The following is an 18,408-nucleotide window of genomic DNA, read 5'->3' on the forward strand; positions in this document are numbered from 1 at the left end:
CACTACACAGTGAGGAGTCTCCTCTGTCAATATAGAGATAAAGTCAATATAAGATAAAAGGCATACTTTTGACATAAAGATAATGCTTTCAACAATAATTACAGTATTCTTTATCTCAATATAATGCAATAAATTGATTATTTATTCCATATTAGTAGATCACCAGTTTTCTTAGTTCAGAAAATATTTCCAAATTATTAACGACCTTAGTGTATGTATCTATTATAGATTCCACAGTGCTTCCTCGATATAAGCTCACGATCCACTGACAGCGAGTTTATAGTAACAGACATATTTCTGAAATCAACTCATCTACCCAAAGCTCATTTTTGCCCGATCAAAGATACGAATGACAGCAAGTAAAGATCAAAATTCACAAATAATTTCAAAATACACTGAATACCACCAAACTGGATTGAAGTTCTGCCATATTAAAATTCTCAGCAAAAACGAGATCACAAACAAGCTTCTTACCAAAAAGAAACTCCATCTGGAAGCTTAAAATTCAATTCCAATTCAGGACTCACATACAACAAAACTGAACTTGATAAAATGATAATACACACGAAAATAACCTGACCAATTTCCTCTGATGCGAAAACAGAACTATTTAGTTAATCAAACATCGCCCCACTCCCCGTCATACCACAATCAGCTGCGTTAATCAAGGCCCGACCACATCGAGCCTCCGACGACCTGACAAACACGTCACTGATTGCGAGATCGACTCAAGGAAACCCCGAAACTTCAGCGATCCTTGCTAATTGGTCCCCGCGAGGAAGCATCGATCATGCGCGGATCAGTCGACGTAGGTGGTACACCATGGCAGTGTACCCACGTACCGCGTTCGATCTTGTTTAAATATTTAACGGCGGTCGTGTATGCACGTCGATCGGCTCGTTATGAGCGGGCTGACAGGCTGGAGGTGGAGTCTGGGAGATACAGTCGCTATCGTTGGCACCGGTATTAAAATGCAAATGATCGCACACTATCGCCGAGCGTTTATCGTGCCAGTGCTGGGCTACGTCTACGCGGACTTGCAAAACAACCTGCCACCGTCTCCTTTCTCGTTCTGTATGCATAAAGTATCGCGCGACACCGCGCACCTTTCCACCTACCGAGGCTAATAGAAACTTAATTGTCCGAGGATGCGACGAGCCCATGGCTTTGGGTAGATCGAAGTTTGATCTGGTAACTGGGCCAGCCGAGGTAGCACGCGGCTGAATTCTTTCGAGGCAGTTGAAAGCAGTTTATTCTTTGGAAGGATTGTGAATTGGAATGTGCTACCCCTAGCGAACAGCTTCTGGTCAAACGCAAGAATGCGAAATTATGTAAAAATCTGAAACCTATCTCATTTTCCTGTATGTTTTATATTCATACGATAGCACTTTACATTTCAGAAAGTACAATATTTTTATGTAACTTTATGTTATCGTGTTTGGGAAAAAGCTTTTTGTCGAGAGCAGTAGAAGACTTTGAAGAATGTGATGAATAGACTGTGGACCTTTATGCATTTATAAGTATTACTTAATTACTTTCAAATGTCTTGATAGTGATGTATATCGTGTCAAAGACTGTCACAAATACTTAGAAAATTTTCAATTTTGATTCGAGTATTTGCAAATATATCATCAATTTTTATTTTAAACAACAGATATTTAAGTAAATCGTAGGTAACATGTATTCTATGATACTGTAATTAAGTACTTTGGTAAATAACAATTTTTGTTTCGCTCATCTTAAAAATTTTGTCTTTGTATAGCTGAATGGTAGAGACCACCAACATTAATATATGGAATCAAATTGCAAAACTTAATACACAATATTTGCTTTTATAAGGAAGCATGATTTTGTAAGTTAGTTGTTGTTTCTACAGAATATTTATGATATAACTACAACTACAATTTTAAACCATGTTTATATAATGTTATTTTAATATATAGGTTCGATACTTCCACTAAATTAATATGGAAATAAGCTTGTTTGTCACATAATGGAGGGTGCCTTAAACTCTAGTGGCAATATATTTTTAGAAGAAGGGGAGTGCTATAAAAGGAATATAAAAATGATTTAAAAGAAAACTTTTTTAAAGGTAAAATTCTCGTTCATATGATAAAATTTTTAGTAAATCTAGCGTGGCACCAAAATGTTACAAAACATTTCAAATCAATTTCAGAATGTACTTGAATATGTGATGAATATACCTAAAGCTAAAACTTTTGAATCGTATGTCAAACAAACTTTTCTTTATTGTGAAATAAGGTACTACTTTCATAATGGTTGCAATTTGCGATATTTCTTATTCCATTATAATTATTACAAAAAGATAGAATAGAATTCTTCTCCATGACTGTCAAAAAATTTTGAGAAAATCTTTTTCCCCCAAATTACAAAATGACTAAAAAATCTAATCAAAAAGTTCATGATAAAATTTGGGAATGCTAACGAAATATTATAATTTAAGAAAATTCCCTAATAATTGAGGAATTGAGATCTACACGTTTTTTTTATTTTTTAAGATTAGGAGGTATTATAATCTGTAAAATACTATAGTTCTCCAACTTTTTTACTTTGCATTCTCTTTTTCTGAGAGGAACCTTGGAAACCCTGTCAGATCACTCTCCCCTTTCTTAAGATTCATCTATTCTCAGGCACACTAAATAGCCATTGTTAATTTTAGAGACATTACAAATTAGATCACAGTGATTACTAAACTGGCTGTTTGTCTGTTCGATACAATTGTGCTACCCTTTAGGGGAGAAATTATGATTTATGACTTAAAAATTTCCCCTTCATCATCACACCCTCCTGAGTATCTTCTTTCCCTTCTGCAGTTTCAGAATCGGGGATCTATGTGATTCACTTTATTAAGTTATTTTTTCTCTGTATTTTGCGTTAAATTATATCCACATAGTATATCACAGAAGCTCTCTTAAATCATATTTGATTATTATTAATTTTAATTACTATCTGATAATATACAATAATTGCCATTATATTCAAAAATTCTTCCCAATCTTGTTCCCAATTTATAATACTACGTTTAAAAGATTTGGTTCTAAAATTTAGGAAATATTACAAATTTTAGAAGTTAGAAATACACACTAATTTTACTCCATGAGAAGTTCCCTAGAAAGCATTGCCTTTAATGCTTTTCAGGAGACTTCTCATAAGACACGTATATTATCTACACACGTCATATTTTTAGAAAACTCGAATTAAGGCTTTAATTAAGATATAAATTACAAAATTTACATTTGCAGAGAAAAGAAAAGGCATTAAAACAATGTTTCCACTCAACAATGAGAGATCAAGAAAACAAGTCCATAAGACAGTATTAAAGATGAAAACTTGAAACGCTAACATCTCGAATATAAGAACACACGACTTAGGTAATTTTGCTTTACAACCATGGAAATAATAATAATCAGCAGTTTTAATGTTAATCGTCAATGGAAAATGGCGTAAACAGGAATAAAGGAATAATGAAAGTAGCTAGAATAAGACATCAGCGTACAGCTGAACGCTTCAGCGGACGCTCCCGCTCTTTAATTCAACGGCTAATTGTCTAATTGCGATCGTTGAGCCGAGTGAGAAAATATTCGATGTTGCTATAAGTTATAAATTAATTAGGATACCCTGTGACGACTATGACGTCTAAAGAACTTTCACGGTTCATTAGGCTACGGCCACGGCTTTTATCGCTGATTGAATAATACCTGCGCCGCGAGACGTGCTTCTCAATTATCGATTGCCACGACGCTGTATGAATGCGGTATATTCTTTTTCTATGGCAGAGGCTAATTCGATGGGTCTTTACGCTTGATTGGCAAGTTGAAGTTATTCATGTATGCAGAATTATACATTTTTACGATGTTACGAGTGCTTTAAAAAAGCCTCGCATGTATAATTCAATAACCTAGATGCGCTTCGATACTTTGTTGGCTGAACTGAATTTTCTGAATGGGTAGATCGGATGTGATAGAACTTCCCTTTAGGAATTACTGAAGTACGGTTACTTTAGAAAACTGTTTGGAAATACGGAGGGAAGTGAATCGATATTTGGATGCATTGAGACTGGCACATTGCGAGGTATAAAGTAATTGTAATTTTCTTCAAGCGAATTTAATAAGATACTTGTGTGAGTTAATTGATAGAAAGGTTGCTCGTTCCTATACTTATCTCTACTGTTTAAAAAAATGAATATCTTAGAGTAAGTGATCCATTACTCTGTTTTTTATAGTCAAACTCGTTTAATCTTTACTTTAAGTACTATGTTAGGTGTTTTGAAAAGTAAAGTTTCATATTCTGACTGAAAAGTGTGGGAGCTATCTAAAGGAGTTATTAGTTTACACACAAGTCATTAGGTATAACTGCGAGGATTCATTTTTATGAAAATACAGAAAATTCTTTTAATAAAAAAATAGTGTAGTTTCCCAATTACCTTTCTACTAAACCTAATTTGTATTCTGATCTTGTATGTAATACCCACGGTTTTTTTTACTATTACATCTCCTAAGGGGAGTGTCTTTAGAAGTGTTACTTAGAAGCATTACGTACTTAAACTAATTCTTAAATTTTTTAAGTAATATGTCCATGGTAGGGTAAAACGAAATACAAATAAATAAATTAAGAGATACAAAATTCTGGAAATATGTTTGTCAAAAATTACTTTCACAAGAAATAGTAACCCAACCGACTAAAGATAAATTTTGTCTTTCTTAGAAAATAGTCACTATTTTTATTGTTTCCTTTCACTTCAGTCCACAGTCCTTTTCTTATTACCCTGTAGAGAGTTCTACAATTTTTCCCTGACTCCAGACAGTTTATGTTTCTACACAAACAGTATACTACAACAGATTGCTTTTAACAAGATAAATAAAACAACAGTACTTTCAGATTCAAAGGTTCCGCGGTCTATACCATAAATGCATTCATTTAACTCACAGCAATACTATTATCCACTAACATCTAGCGTCTTCCAAAAACACACTCACTTATCAATTTAAACTAGATATCCAAGTTCCACTTTGCTGGGCATCTGAACGAAACCTTCAGAAGGATGAGATCCCTGCATATCGCGATCTTTGTAACAAATTGAAACGAATCAACTTCGCTGGCAGTGAAATACGCTTTAACGAAGATCAAACTCAGGATATGTCAAGCGTGTCCCTTGACTTCTCTTTCTTTTAACTGGCAACGTCGCGTCCGCAGGCTGATTCTGCTTCTAGATGCAGATTGCAGAGGCAGCGAGAGGTTAATCCATGGACTCTCAATTTTATATGCTTTTCATGATGTTTTTTACCCTTTCGTTTCTTCTCGTCTCTTTCGCATTAATTACAGTCGACGTCATACACACAAGACCAGACGTTTTTCATTCCGGCATGTTTCATGCGATATTTCCTTCTCTTCGTTTGCATACCGCGAGGTAAATAAACTAACCGCGCATAATTATCTTTGTCGAATAACATCTCGCGAGGGGCGGGGGGGAGGGCAAGATGGAGGTGACAGGGAAGGGGAGGAAAGAATATAGTTGAAAAGCTGTGCCCGTTCATAAAGCAAGTAAGACAATGGACGACGCTCCTACGCGGCTTTCGCCCATTCAAATTGTTACCCGCATGTGTACGCTGTTGTGCGTTTAACGCGGTTAAAAAGTACCAAGGCGTTTGTATTTTATACACGCATCGATCAAAAGACGCGTACGACAGTGGACAAAGAGCAACAACGCTTGGAATTTGCTTCAAAGTGTACAATAGAACCTTTCTGAACATTTTGACTGCCACGTCAATCATGTACGGATGACAGTCTTCTTTAGGCAGCTGCGAATAATGTCCTTTTTCATGAGCAGTTATTTCTATAGAGACTGTTTTGACTCCTGTTATTCATTGTTCATTCTTTTCCTACATTGTTTTGTTGTGTTCTTTTAGGCGAGTTCAAAAGTAATCGATTTTAACATTAACTTTTTGAATAATTTTGATCTCGAAATTTCTGCGAATTTTTTATCGGTATCTGATTATGTTTCTTTGTTCTTGGAGTATCGTAGATACTCTCGTAGGAGATAACAAATTGTATGTTACGTATATTGACCTTTTTTAGTTAGGACAGATAAACATTAATATTTGCCCTCCTTGAACTCATCTATGAATATGTATACAATATTAATTTATATTATTATGACTAAAATTGACAAAAAATCCTCGAGTTTCGTAGGACCTAATAGATCGAAAAAGTAAAATACTAGCAAGAAATAAAATTAATTTATCTACTAAAAACCATGAATAATAAACAAAATTCTGTTCCTACTCTTTAGTTCCACTTTTACGTGCAAAAACGCTTAAATAACAAATGCACAAGAAACTATTTCTACGCTGTATAGACCACCAACTGCATAGAATGTGATAATTAAGGATAAAGTTGACGTAAAAGAATAATTTCGATCGAACAAAGGAGACGTGACGATGATACATAAAGCATTCAAACCTTATAAAACGAAATGTAAAACACAATTTCATTCAATCAATATGTTAATTAATTTGTATAACCAATCATTACAAAATGTCATTGTTTTAACGAAATCTACTTATTACAAAAACTTTTAGCATTATAATTCCAATTGAAGAAACTTCGCCCCATTTTAGAAGAACAAGATGATCATGATAGTTCAATGAAAAATGATTAATAACTGAGTAGTGTCTCTTACATACAGAATTATACAAGTAGTTCCAGTTGCAATTTACTTTTCATAAAATATACAGAAGTATAAATCTAAAAGTCATCTTGTTACTCTGTGTGCACGAACGCGAAAGGCAGTAGGATAAAATGTTTGATAAAATAAGACAACGTTCTTACATTTCGCCTTTCAGAATATAGGTTGATATCATGATATCTGAAACACAAGGTTCTCTTTCCGCGTCTTGAATAAAATAAGCAACGCGTGACGGTAACGTGTTCCACTGCAACTCCTACGATTTACATAGCAATGTAAGTTGTGTCTTACATTAATACTGTATGCGTCAAAATGTCATGAAATTGCATATCGTTTCAACAAATTATACGTTACTTGCATCATAACTTCTTATACTTCTTGAAGTTAAATATCGGAAGGCTGTACAACTGCTACTAAATATTATTCAAAGTAAATTTTCTATCGAGCAGAGTAGTTACCTTGCTTTAGTTATATTATTCATGGTAATGTGTGATTGCATTATTTAAGACAGCAGTATCATTAACGTGTCTGGTCGTAATGAAATTTTTAAACGTTCCCCCTTCTTTTAATGAGAGTGTGTCACACTGAGAAATTAGCTAAATTGAAAATACTGTACAGAACGTTAAGGTACTGCATTCTAGAAGGCATTAGCAAATTGCGATATAATTAAAAAGTAGAGAGAATTTTTCTGTACAAATAAAATTAAAATATATGTAATTGCTAATATGTTATGATGGTTTAACTTTTGGATATTTATGTCAAGTGGGATTATCTACAACATAATCAATCAAGAAAGAGTTGAGCAGTTTGTCTGTCTATTGCTTATCGTTTCTACTTACGAGCCAGAGTTTTAAACATTGAAAACGGATAACATTTGTTAACTTTAGGTTTTCTTAGTATCTTGAAAATAGAGATTTTCACATTGCTTAAGTATTCAATATAAATTATTATAGTGTAAAATTAAGAATGAAGTTTATAATAAGATCGAGAATTTTTCTAATTACATACTCGAAACAAATATAGAAATATTTGTATAGAAAATATATTAATATATCAAATTCGTGAATCTTTAAGGCTTCAAATATATTTTTAATATTTCCAGCAATTTTTATTATAACAAGAAACAAATAAATTGTACTTGATTTTAATTTACACGATACCCACATTTAACTAATTTAGCCATTTGAAATGATTTCAGCTGTATAAAAAGTAACACTGAGAAACTTTGGAATATCTCAATCATTATATAATATAAAAGTTAAATCATAAATTCCAGAATCTACAATATCAATCTCTTTGTTTGTAATATTTATACAACAAAAATATAAAATATTTCTCGTTACGGTTAGTTCAGAAAAATTCTCAAAAATGTATTTATTTCGTAAAATCCACCCTCTGAACAACAATATCACTTTAACCCTCTAACGTAATGAGACTTGGAAATTGCATACCCATATATCTGAAGAGTGGAATGAAATGGATGGTACAACCAGGCAAGGGCAGAATACATGTAAAAAGAAATTGAATTCGTTCCAACCCGTACATTTTCTGAGCCCTGTATCGTTTGTTTAACATACACACAGCTGTTCAGAAGTATTCAACCAATTCTTATATGTACGCACGTACACTAAAAAATGAACTAAATTCCAACATAATTGAATTCTTCTCACCTTCACCCAATTGCTATATCTTTTTTACAAGCGCGTTTACACGGTTGCATTCTGTTCATATACCGAAAGAAACCTTTTTGTACCAATCACAGAATTCAATACTATGTAGCAGTAGTGAACGTAAAAATTCTAGACAGTTGATATCTCTCATATTACCCATAATAACATAATTAAAAATTCATGACTTTTCAGGAAACAATATCTATAGTTATTCAAAGCTAGAACCATTTTACCTTTCTTAGTGTCACAGAAAGAAAAGATCTTAGAGATGTGTCCCCACAATAGCAAACGAACGATGTGTATCATTGGAGCTCACAAACATCGCCACCTTATCGCGAAATCACAGTCCCCACGTTACAGAACCAAAGAAGAATAAAGATTACCTGCCGAACAGTGGATGCCAAAGCTGCGAGTCATCGGGCGAGCTAGCCGTGGAGCTCACTTCCGGTTCCTGTTTGAGTAACCCGCTCCGCACCCTGAGCAGCGGCGGATAAGGGCTGGTCCGACGACTGCTGGACAGATCGATCGGCGCTGGCATTAGCGTGCCGATCGGCTTGCAGCTGAGCTTGGGCCTCGTTTGCGAGGCGTTCCTCGCCCCGACGCTCGCGTGACCGAACCCTTTGTTAGTGCCGTTGTTGACTCTCGGATGGGACTGCTGGGACCTGGAGACTGGGCCCTCGCCGTGGTCGAGGACGTGCTGCAGATGCGCCAGGGATATCACCAGCAGATCTGGATCCCTGAGGAGATCTGGCCTGGTCAGCGCCTCTGGCAGCCTGAGTTCCGGCCTCGAAGCCAGCAGTTTCGGTATTTCGGTCGCTGGAGCTGCCGCGAGGCCTGGCAAGTAGTCCCTGGGCACCAGCAGAGGATCGGGTATTAGGTGACCAGACGTCTCGATCAGTTCCCTGAGCTGACTAGCAGGATCGAGGAGCTTGTCCGTGCTGCTGGACGTGGCGCAGGCTTCCTCCATGGCGTGCGCTCGAAGCTTCTTCGAGGACTTCTGATAGGACACCGACTGGCCCTTCTGCCTGCCGACTGACCACTCAGCGGACATTGGTCTCTTGGGTGTGGCGCGATCCGTCACGAAGTGGGTACTGTGGATATCGCCACTGGACATCGGCCTGCTCGAATTCCTCATCTCCTGGCTGTGGACTGTCAGCCGCTCTTGGAAACCTCTGTTCCCCTTCCGGGCACCAGGTTTCTCGATGTCTTTCGAGTGATCGGAGCGGTTCAGGTAGTAATTGTGTGTCTGATCGCAACGATTAGAGAGCTCCTTCTGCTTCTCGTGTTCCCTCGCTTCCAGCTGATTCGGCGACGACAAGATACCTTTCAGGGTTAAATCATTCTTCGCGTCCTCGGAACAGGACACCGAACACGGGGGACTAGGTAGTAACCTCTCGAGGTACGCGGAGGAGGGTCTCCTGGAAGCAGGGGAACACGGAATTCCACTCGGCTGCGGCGATACAACAGTACCACGAGTTCTGAGCTCCTCGAGGACCTGCTCGTCGAAATGTTCTACATCCTGGTACTTGCACTTCGCCTGAGCCTCGCTGCTCCTGCTCGAGCTAATCCACTGAGTTTGATTTTTCGCGTTTTCCAAAGAGGCCTTGCGGTCCTCCGAGTTTCCTAGAGTTTGCCTGTGGAAATAGTCTCTGTCAGACTCGTACGCTAACGAGTCAGCCTTCTGCCGTCTGAGATCCTCCAGCACTTGGGAGTCGCAATCGTCTTCGTCCTCCTCCATGTCCCTTTCGTCGTCGTCCTCCTCGTGAGAGAAGGCATCCAATTTCGACCCGTCAGCGTATGATTCATTCTTAGGGAAATTCACGGTGCTTTCTGGGGACTCGACGCGAGATTTCGTACCTGGGGACGTGAAATTCGTTGGGGCTGCGTGAGGGTGTCTGTATCGATAGCTGGGTATAACAATCGACAAACCAGGAAGTTGTTTCGGAGAAGTCGTTATCGGCGTCTCGGTCGCGGAATCTGCGCTTTTGAATAGCCTCTCGACGCACTCTGCCTGAGAATCGGGGGACCTGCTAGAGGAGGATGCCTTCGAAATTGGCCTCGTCGACGGTATCACAATGCTTTTCGCGCTCTCTGGCGTGTGAGTTCTGGTTATAGAAACTGAAAGCCCTGGAGTATTCCTGAGTGCATTTAGAATCTTTGAACTATCATTATAATCTATTTTGATCGGTTCTCCAGGTTCGTCAGGTCGCTCCTCTTCCGCCTCTAGTGGCGCGTCGTCGTACGTCGGTATCATATTATGCCACTTAGAACGAGAATTCGATCTACACTTTGGTCGATTTCCAAGGCCACCGTCTGCTTCAGCAATTTTACACGACTTCAAATCCGAGTTGTTCTTTATAGAAACAATTACAGTGTCTTCTTTAACTGGAGATTTCTTCTCTTCTCCGTTTTCGTAGGTACAAAGGATTTTCTCCTCGTATATCTCTATTTTATCGTCAGCAAGACTACCGGCGGGTTTCACACCGTTTTCTTGCTGATAACTAGAAATCGAATCTATTCGCGGCTGTTCCTTCATTTTATTCGACAATTCCATTAGTACAGCGGAATTTGAATCTTTGATTTTCTTCTCACTTGATTTGCTATGCAGATTCTCACTGAGAACCTCGTAAGTCTTAGTGGAGTCGACTGGCAGATCGGCGCTAGGCGTATCGGTAGCTAAAACAGGCGATGCTGTGGCATCTATCATGTTCAGTATATCCTGAATGCCCGCCTTGTTCATGCGCCTCCTTTTTTCGCTATCTGCCACTGGCTTCTCTTCAGCAGCGATAACATCGTCCTCGTTCTGCCCCTTCTCGTCTTTTCCTTGCCTCTGAAGGACATTCTGATGAACGCCCTCGGGCAATCGAGAAAAGTGTAGCTGCTCTAGCACTACTCGGGGCTGGAACAACTTGTCCTTCTGCAGCCTTTCGAGGTTCCTCCTGCCATTACCTCTCGGCAACTCCTTCTCGAACCTATTCTCCTCCTCCACTTCCTCTTCATTTTCATCCTCATCGTCATCGTCCTCCTCCTCGTCGTCGTCGGAACATGGCACTCTTCGTCGTTCCTCCTCACAGCTCGGCTTAATTCTCCCGTTGGTTCGTAAGTCATTCACAGAAAAACCATAATCTCGTTTCTGCTCCTTGCTTCCGTGAATCTCATCGTAGCTTCTCTTTCTTCCAACACCGTCCCTGACGACCAAACCATTGGTCCGACCATTTGGCAGTTCTTTCGCAGAGATATGTTGAAGATCGAGCGTCACGCGGACCGGCTGTTTCTCGATCTCTTTTCCGCCGTTTGTGTCTGACGAATTCGAAGCATTTGCGCTGCTCGTCTTTTGGGAGGTGACTCCCAAGCTCGTCGAATACATGTTGGAGGCTGTCCTCGGTATTGAACGCCATCCTTGCGCCGTCTTCGTCAGCTTGATGCGATTCCTCTTGTCGTAATCCTCGCATCGTACCTCGACGATCCTCTGCTCTCGCTGAGCGGCCCACAGAAAAATCGGATTTACTTTCGGCCGCTTTTCTTCCGGCTCCTCCGACTGCTCTTCTCGCGGCTGCTTCTGGTGTTTCTGATGATGATGATGATGATGATGACGTCTTTGACGACGGGGCGCTGTGCCCCGTGCAGGGGCCCCGCTCATCACTCCATCCAACGAGCTGTTATTACTCTGCCACTCGTCCACCGAGACGACTTCTTCTGCCAACGATTCCCACTCGTATCGATCGTTTTTAATAACGTCCCGATTGGTCGATCACCAACAGCCTGCTATCTACAGGCGGCACTTAAAATATTCTCTACACATAAGAACTCAAACGTGGCTCGCAGGGGGGGCAGTCTCCTTAATTGCAATTACATTCTCTCATCGGTCGTTAAGCGTATTTCAAGATCTCCTCGTGCACAGTCCCATCGACTAAGTAATTAGTTCGGATTCACGGACGCGCCCCGGCTAATTTCGACTCACCCTGAAGTCAATCTCTCACCGTCCATTAACAAACAAGTCAGTTTCGAGCAACCAGCGATCGATCTTAAGGGCATTGACATTGTTGACCCAGCACTTCCGCGAGCCAGATGCACCGGACACATAGACCACGCTCTTGTCTTTCTCGTCGACGCTTCCGTCGTCACTGTCGACCACTGTAATTCTTTACCGTCGTCCCCTCCCCCTATCCACAACGGAGACTCTACACGAGGTCTACGAGTTCGTCGACACTGCCTAAAGAGGTTGTTGGTACCGGCGGAGATAATTTCACAGTCGCCAAGGTGGTTCGCCGATGGCGGAGGTCGTCGACGTTCGTCCGGCTATCGAACCGTGACGCGTTGCAAGCGACAGCGATCACCAACAGTCCTCGATTTTCATCAAGGCATCCACGCCGATGATTTGCATCGAGCTTGCGGCGTCGACTCCGTCGAGCTTACGGCTGGCAGCACTGAATGTGTTCGACCCATGGAGCCTCTCTCAAATCGTTCGCTCCTCTCTTCGTCCCGATATTATTTCTGCTTCCCGGCTCCGCTGCCAACACGGTGGTTGCGGTGCCCCTCTGTCGCACCCCGATCTCTCGCCGCGGAATTCTTTAATCCTTTTCACTCTCGCGACCGAAAACTCTGTTCAAGGTTAGATTCCCGACTGAGTCCCGACGGAACTGGCTCGGTGACACTTTTGCCCTTGACCCTGCGCGAATCGTTAACGACGGAACCGTAGACACCGTGGAATTGTCATCGATGACATAACACTGTGAGGTCTGTCCCACCGGTTACATGTCGTTACGCGCGGAGTCACTGTCTGGGAGCTACTGTCGGTGCCTCCTAGTTGCCTTCCACTTCGTCGCCGCCGCCCCCGCTCCGCAGAATCGCGAGCCAGGGTCGGAACTAGCTGCGGCGCCCGCGGTTTAAACGAATTCACACTACTCGCCAGCTTTTGCTCAATAGGTATGATTATTTGCTGTTGTTGCTCCTTGGCCTTTCACTTTCTTGCAAAATCTTTCGTTTTGGTCAAACATGGAATATCATGTTGCAGTTTTTCGAAGTAGAATCGACGTTTTTTAGTATTGTAAGACTTATAGTGTCCCCCTTATACGATGATTTGTCAGTAAATGTCAGTGACTGTTAATAATTGAGACAATTTTGTAGGAAAATAATTTGAACAGGTTATTTAGATTTTAAAGCTTTATGAGTATTTTGAGAAAACTGAGTAAACTTGTATTAGAATGAGTAGTATGTATGATACACAGTAGTGAGTTAAATTCATTTTTGGTAAGGTTTCGTGAAAAGTCAGTGGGGATTGAAATTTGGGAATGGTAAATTCTGAAGTCTAAATTAAGTAACCAACTATTCCAAGCGACCATTTAAATCGGTCTTATTGTTAGTACTTGGTTTATCCAAGCAGCTCGGACGTCATAATGAAGATTGCAATTTTATGCTTTGTAACTGCATTATCCAAGTTTATTTATACATACAGAGTGGATAAATGCGTCTAAAGTTATTTATAAAGTAAAGTATGTTAGCACATTTTCAACTCGGAATTCAGTCTTCCAAAATTGCCGTTTATAAGTTATGTAATTTAACACTTAAGTGTTATTTTAATGGTTTATTAACATTTCTCGAAGAACTTCAATTATTTGCATACAAAAATAATATCGAATTTCTATTTTTTACAATCAGCCACTTCTAATTAAAAATGTGGACAGAAATTCCGTTCCTAAAATTTTAGCAATATTTAACGAGTGAAACATTTTACAATATATTGAAGAAATTGGAAATAAATCTATTATTTTTATTATGAAGCAACTTTTATTTCGATTAAGCTCTTTTTATAACTTCTAAAATGAAAATTGTTTCAATATTATTATCTCATGAATAATATCTCTAAGAGGTATTTTATTTTAAATACGATTTATATCTTTAACATTATTTAATCTGTTCTGTGCAAAATATAAGTTCACACCGTATTTAATTTTTTAAATAACTTTTTAGTGCTGCTAAAGATATTCCTTACTCTTTTGAACCAAAATGTGAAATTAAAAGCAAAATTACTTTTACCTAAATGCTCTTGACACTTTTCAATTATCTTGTATTTTTTACTCGTATTTTTATAAAGATTAAATAATTATTGAAATTAGAAGATTTTAAATTAAAAACGAAGTAATGGATTCTTTCTGATGTAGTTAAGTTTTAAAATGAATGTATATAGAAAGGCATTAAATAAACTTTATACTATACAGTATTATGTTGTTACGATAAACAATGACTGTGCAATAAAAATTCGAAGTTACGAATTTGTCTTATTATTACCAGCAAGTACAATCGCTCCAAAAATACCTTGCACCCTAACAAAAATATGAAACTTACAATTGGCTCAGCAATATACAGTCGACCGAACTGGCACAACACTTGCATTAGAATATAAAATATGTTTAAGCCAATTGTGAAATGCATCCTTCACACCAGAAACTATTTTAAGAAATAAATCTGAAAATAATCACTTTAGTGTCTGCAATAATCAAATAATCAAATATTCAATACTATCCCCAAACTTGCCTCTCAACCTAAAATTACCTACTTTGACATATATTTCTTTTTCTAGTTTCAAAACAAAAAACACTGGAACACATAGTCTACCATGTGAAACTGTTATAATCTCAAACATATCAAAATGTCCCATACATCTAAATAACATAATTAAAGACAGAACCTAAATCCTAGTTTACACAGTTATTTATCTACATTTCGACTAAAATTTGTCCAAGTCTCCTTTACACACGCTGCTAAGAATTATCTTCACATTCATTGCCAGTAATCTTGTTACATCTTGCAACTTTCGTACACTAGATCAAAAATCTAATTTTACTCGTCCTGTGCTATATTGTCCAATATATCCACAATGTAACGATAATAACTACACGCCAGCAAGTGAATACAGGGCGACAGGGCAGACAACGCCAGCACTGTCGCGTTCTTACCCCTCACCCCGAGATAGCCAGCTCGCGACCGGGGCACCGACCATGGAAAGAGACCAGAGGAACAAGCAACGAAGACAGACGGAGAGGAAGAGAATGGGATAACCTGTGTGTATATACGGGTATACAGAGTGTACCGAAGGTAACTTCGATTACAATGGTATCAACGATTTTACCAGCGTTAAAACACGGCAAATTCGCTCGATTAAGCAGCGCGTTATTAACGACTTTCCCTTCGCTGAAATATCATCGCCGTTCTCCTCTGTCATTCGGAATCGTAATTTCCGATAACAAGGCTGCCCAATTTACACTAGGCCCCAAATGTCTCTCGTAAATTACCGAGCAAGTTATTACCCGCTATAGAGGCCTCTTCCTATAAGCTCACGCTTCGTGACACTAACGAGCTCGTAAAACGTGTCATAGAAAAATACATCGATTGGGCAATCCACACGGTAGCTGGATGTACAAGCCGACGAGAATGTAGAATAGTTTTAAGCAAGAGCCAGACACAGTGGCGAGCCTGTAACGAGGAAACATCGCGCATAGGTGGGATAGGTGAATCGATACCCCATAGATTCAGCTTTTTTGGTGGGAAAAAAAGGACACGGAGCTTAAGCCAGCGACATATTTTCCTGCGGCACGCCGCGCGCTCGAAGGAGAAAAAGGAACGCTGGTATTTTCTGGACGAGAGATTTACCCGTGTTCCCCACGAGGAACTAGTTTTCGATAAACGAGCACCTCCTCGTTAAGTGGCTCCGCGAAGGGGGCCGAAATCGTAGTCACCCTATATCCCCGAGCGAGCCGAACAGAGAGGGCTGATCGAGGGCGCGAGAGAGAGGGTCGATCGCGAGCGAGGAGCGGCGCGACAGAGAAAGAGAAATATTTTTATTAAAAGAAGGGAGGCGTCCTAATGGAGGGAGAGAGACAAATTCACGGCGCAGTACACCGTGTCGGATGCTGATGCTGCATTAAGCCCCGTTTGCACTTCCGCCCTTCCATCGGCGAGCTTCGATCCTTCGCTTCCCGCCACGAATATCGCGGCTCCTGCCGAATGATGGGTTTAATAAAGGCGTGTGGGATTTTAGTGTCCGCGGTGATGGTACATAATACGGAGGGTATTTAATCCATCCAGATATACCACTTATTTTTTTTTAACGTTCAGTTCAGAGAGGATTATTTAGATTCCTCGCTGGAGGTACTGAAGAATGAGTCTACTGTAAATTTTTAACTGTTCCGCGTGAAAATGTTCGGCTCTGAAGTGTTTGCGATTCTTTTTTGTGATGCTTTTTTATGAAGATTAAATAAAGGTGAAGTATTTTTGTTCTGCGGATGGCTTACGTTAAAATGGATTATTAATCTGTGGGAATAATAACTGAAATTGAAATCCATGAAATATGCAGCCTCTCGTGCAAAATATTTTAAGTTTTTGAATGGATTAATATTGAAAATTTTCGACATCAAAATTGGAACAATAAACATGAAAATATGAAACCTTCAATCTATAAACTTGTTTATCTCTTGAGCGAAAATAACTCAATTATAAATAAGCAGTGATTCATTAAATTATATTTCATTAGATACGACGAAGTAAACTATAAATCTAAACTAGTAATTATTTATATCTCAATTTTTCATGTGTATGTCATATAGATATTTTTAATTTTATACCCTGAATTTATAGCAACAAATTTATCATATTTAAAACATTCATTCTATCCTGCATACAAATTCTGTACTTCTTATACATCCTGTATACCTATATTCCATTGGTTAATTAAAATTTTTGTGGCTTTATATCTACACACTCGTTTTCTAAAGTGGAATGATTAAGAAAAAGTTTAATTATTAGTTGCAGCAATCTTATTTAAAAAAATTAAACTGGAATGGCTTAATAGTATACTATAATGCTTGCAGCAATATGTGTGATTACTCAAGTGATGAATAATGATTCATGACAGATTCTTGCATAATTTACAGTAATTATTCGATTACACTATACATTCGAATTAATATTTCAGTATGTGTATATTTGAATATTTACAAATAATGCTGATTTACTATAGTCTAAACATTCTTCAATAATGTATTTGTCTAAAATGCAGTATCTATTTAAAAATGTAAATACCTATAAATTACTTCTGCATTTATAAAACTTTAAAGAAAGAAAGATTACTTGGTTGCAAAAGAAAAACATACCAGCAAAAAATAATATCAGTAGAGTTACGTATGTGATAATAGTACAAATACAATTTTACAAGACAAAAATATATATCTAAATAATAATTGGGATTACAACTTACAATTTGAGACTAATAAAATAAGAGTGTATTAACATTATAGTTGTTACATTATATATTATAATGTAACAAATTGTTTAATTCAATGTAATATTTCAGAAATAATTTTCTTCATTTTTTGTACTTTTTCTGTCTATCTCAAAAAAGCATTAAATGATCGATGAAACGAAACGTCACTTATCTTACAATTTTTTGCTGCAGATATTTAATTGGACTTCCGATCGTATTTCTACGTAAAACGACAATTGAACAAAATTTATTCAATAATGTTCTCACTGTATTTCCATACTAGTAACAGCATCATTAATCAATGTAATTATCAATTAAAAACTCATGTAACTCACAATTTTTTGTCATATGCAGATAGCTTTTTAGTTTTTAAACATTTTCTGTCACATTCCTGATAATATATATTGCTTTAGTGTCTTTCATTTATTAAATTATCTTTTAAACTTCATACGTCAACCAGGTTTGTTTAAAAATCACCTGATATTACTGTAAGCCATCCCTCGGTGGTAACAGAAAAGAGAGCGTAGTACCAACATGATTGAGTCCCTGCATATTTCACTGTTTCAATGAGATAATGGCTGGAAATCCATTATCCGTATTGATGGATAGGACGTGGAAACGATGCTCCGATCGCTAGATATTTCACTGTTCGATTTTTATTTTTAGAAAGCAATGAAGCAATCAATCTTGCACAATCATCAAGAGTTATAGTATTTTATAACATTTTGAGAAAAATGTTATTTCCGATGTGTAATAGAACATGTCGCAGCGTC

General features: G+C 38.4%; 1 protein-coding gene across 1 annotated transcript in view; it reads right to left on the bottom strand.

The window, feature by feature from the left end:
• The window catches only part of LOC143177774 (uncharacterized), a 50,896-nt gene extending 37,767 nt beyond the window's left edge, over window positions 1-13,129 (bottom strand). Inside the window, exon 1 of the mRNA XM_076375931.1 lies at window positions 8,760-13,129. Within this exon, the coding sequence (XP_076232046.1) occupies window positions 8,760-12,016 (3,257 nt within the window). The 5' untranslated portion in view covers window positions 12,017-13,129. The remainder of the gene's footprint in view (window positions 1-8,759) is intronic.
• Window positions 13,130-18,408: the final 5,279 nt, after the last annotated feature.

The sequence above is a fragment of the Calliopsis andreniformis genome, chromosome 4, assembly GCF_051401765.1.
Source record: "Calliopsis andreniformis isolate RMS-2024a chromosome 4, iyCalAndr_principal, whole genome shotgun sequence".
NCBI lineage: Eukaryota > Metazoa > Arthropoda > Insecta > Hymenoptera > Andrenidae > Calliopsis > Calliopsis andreniformis.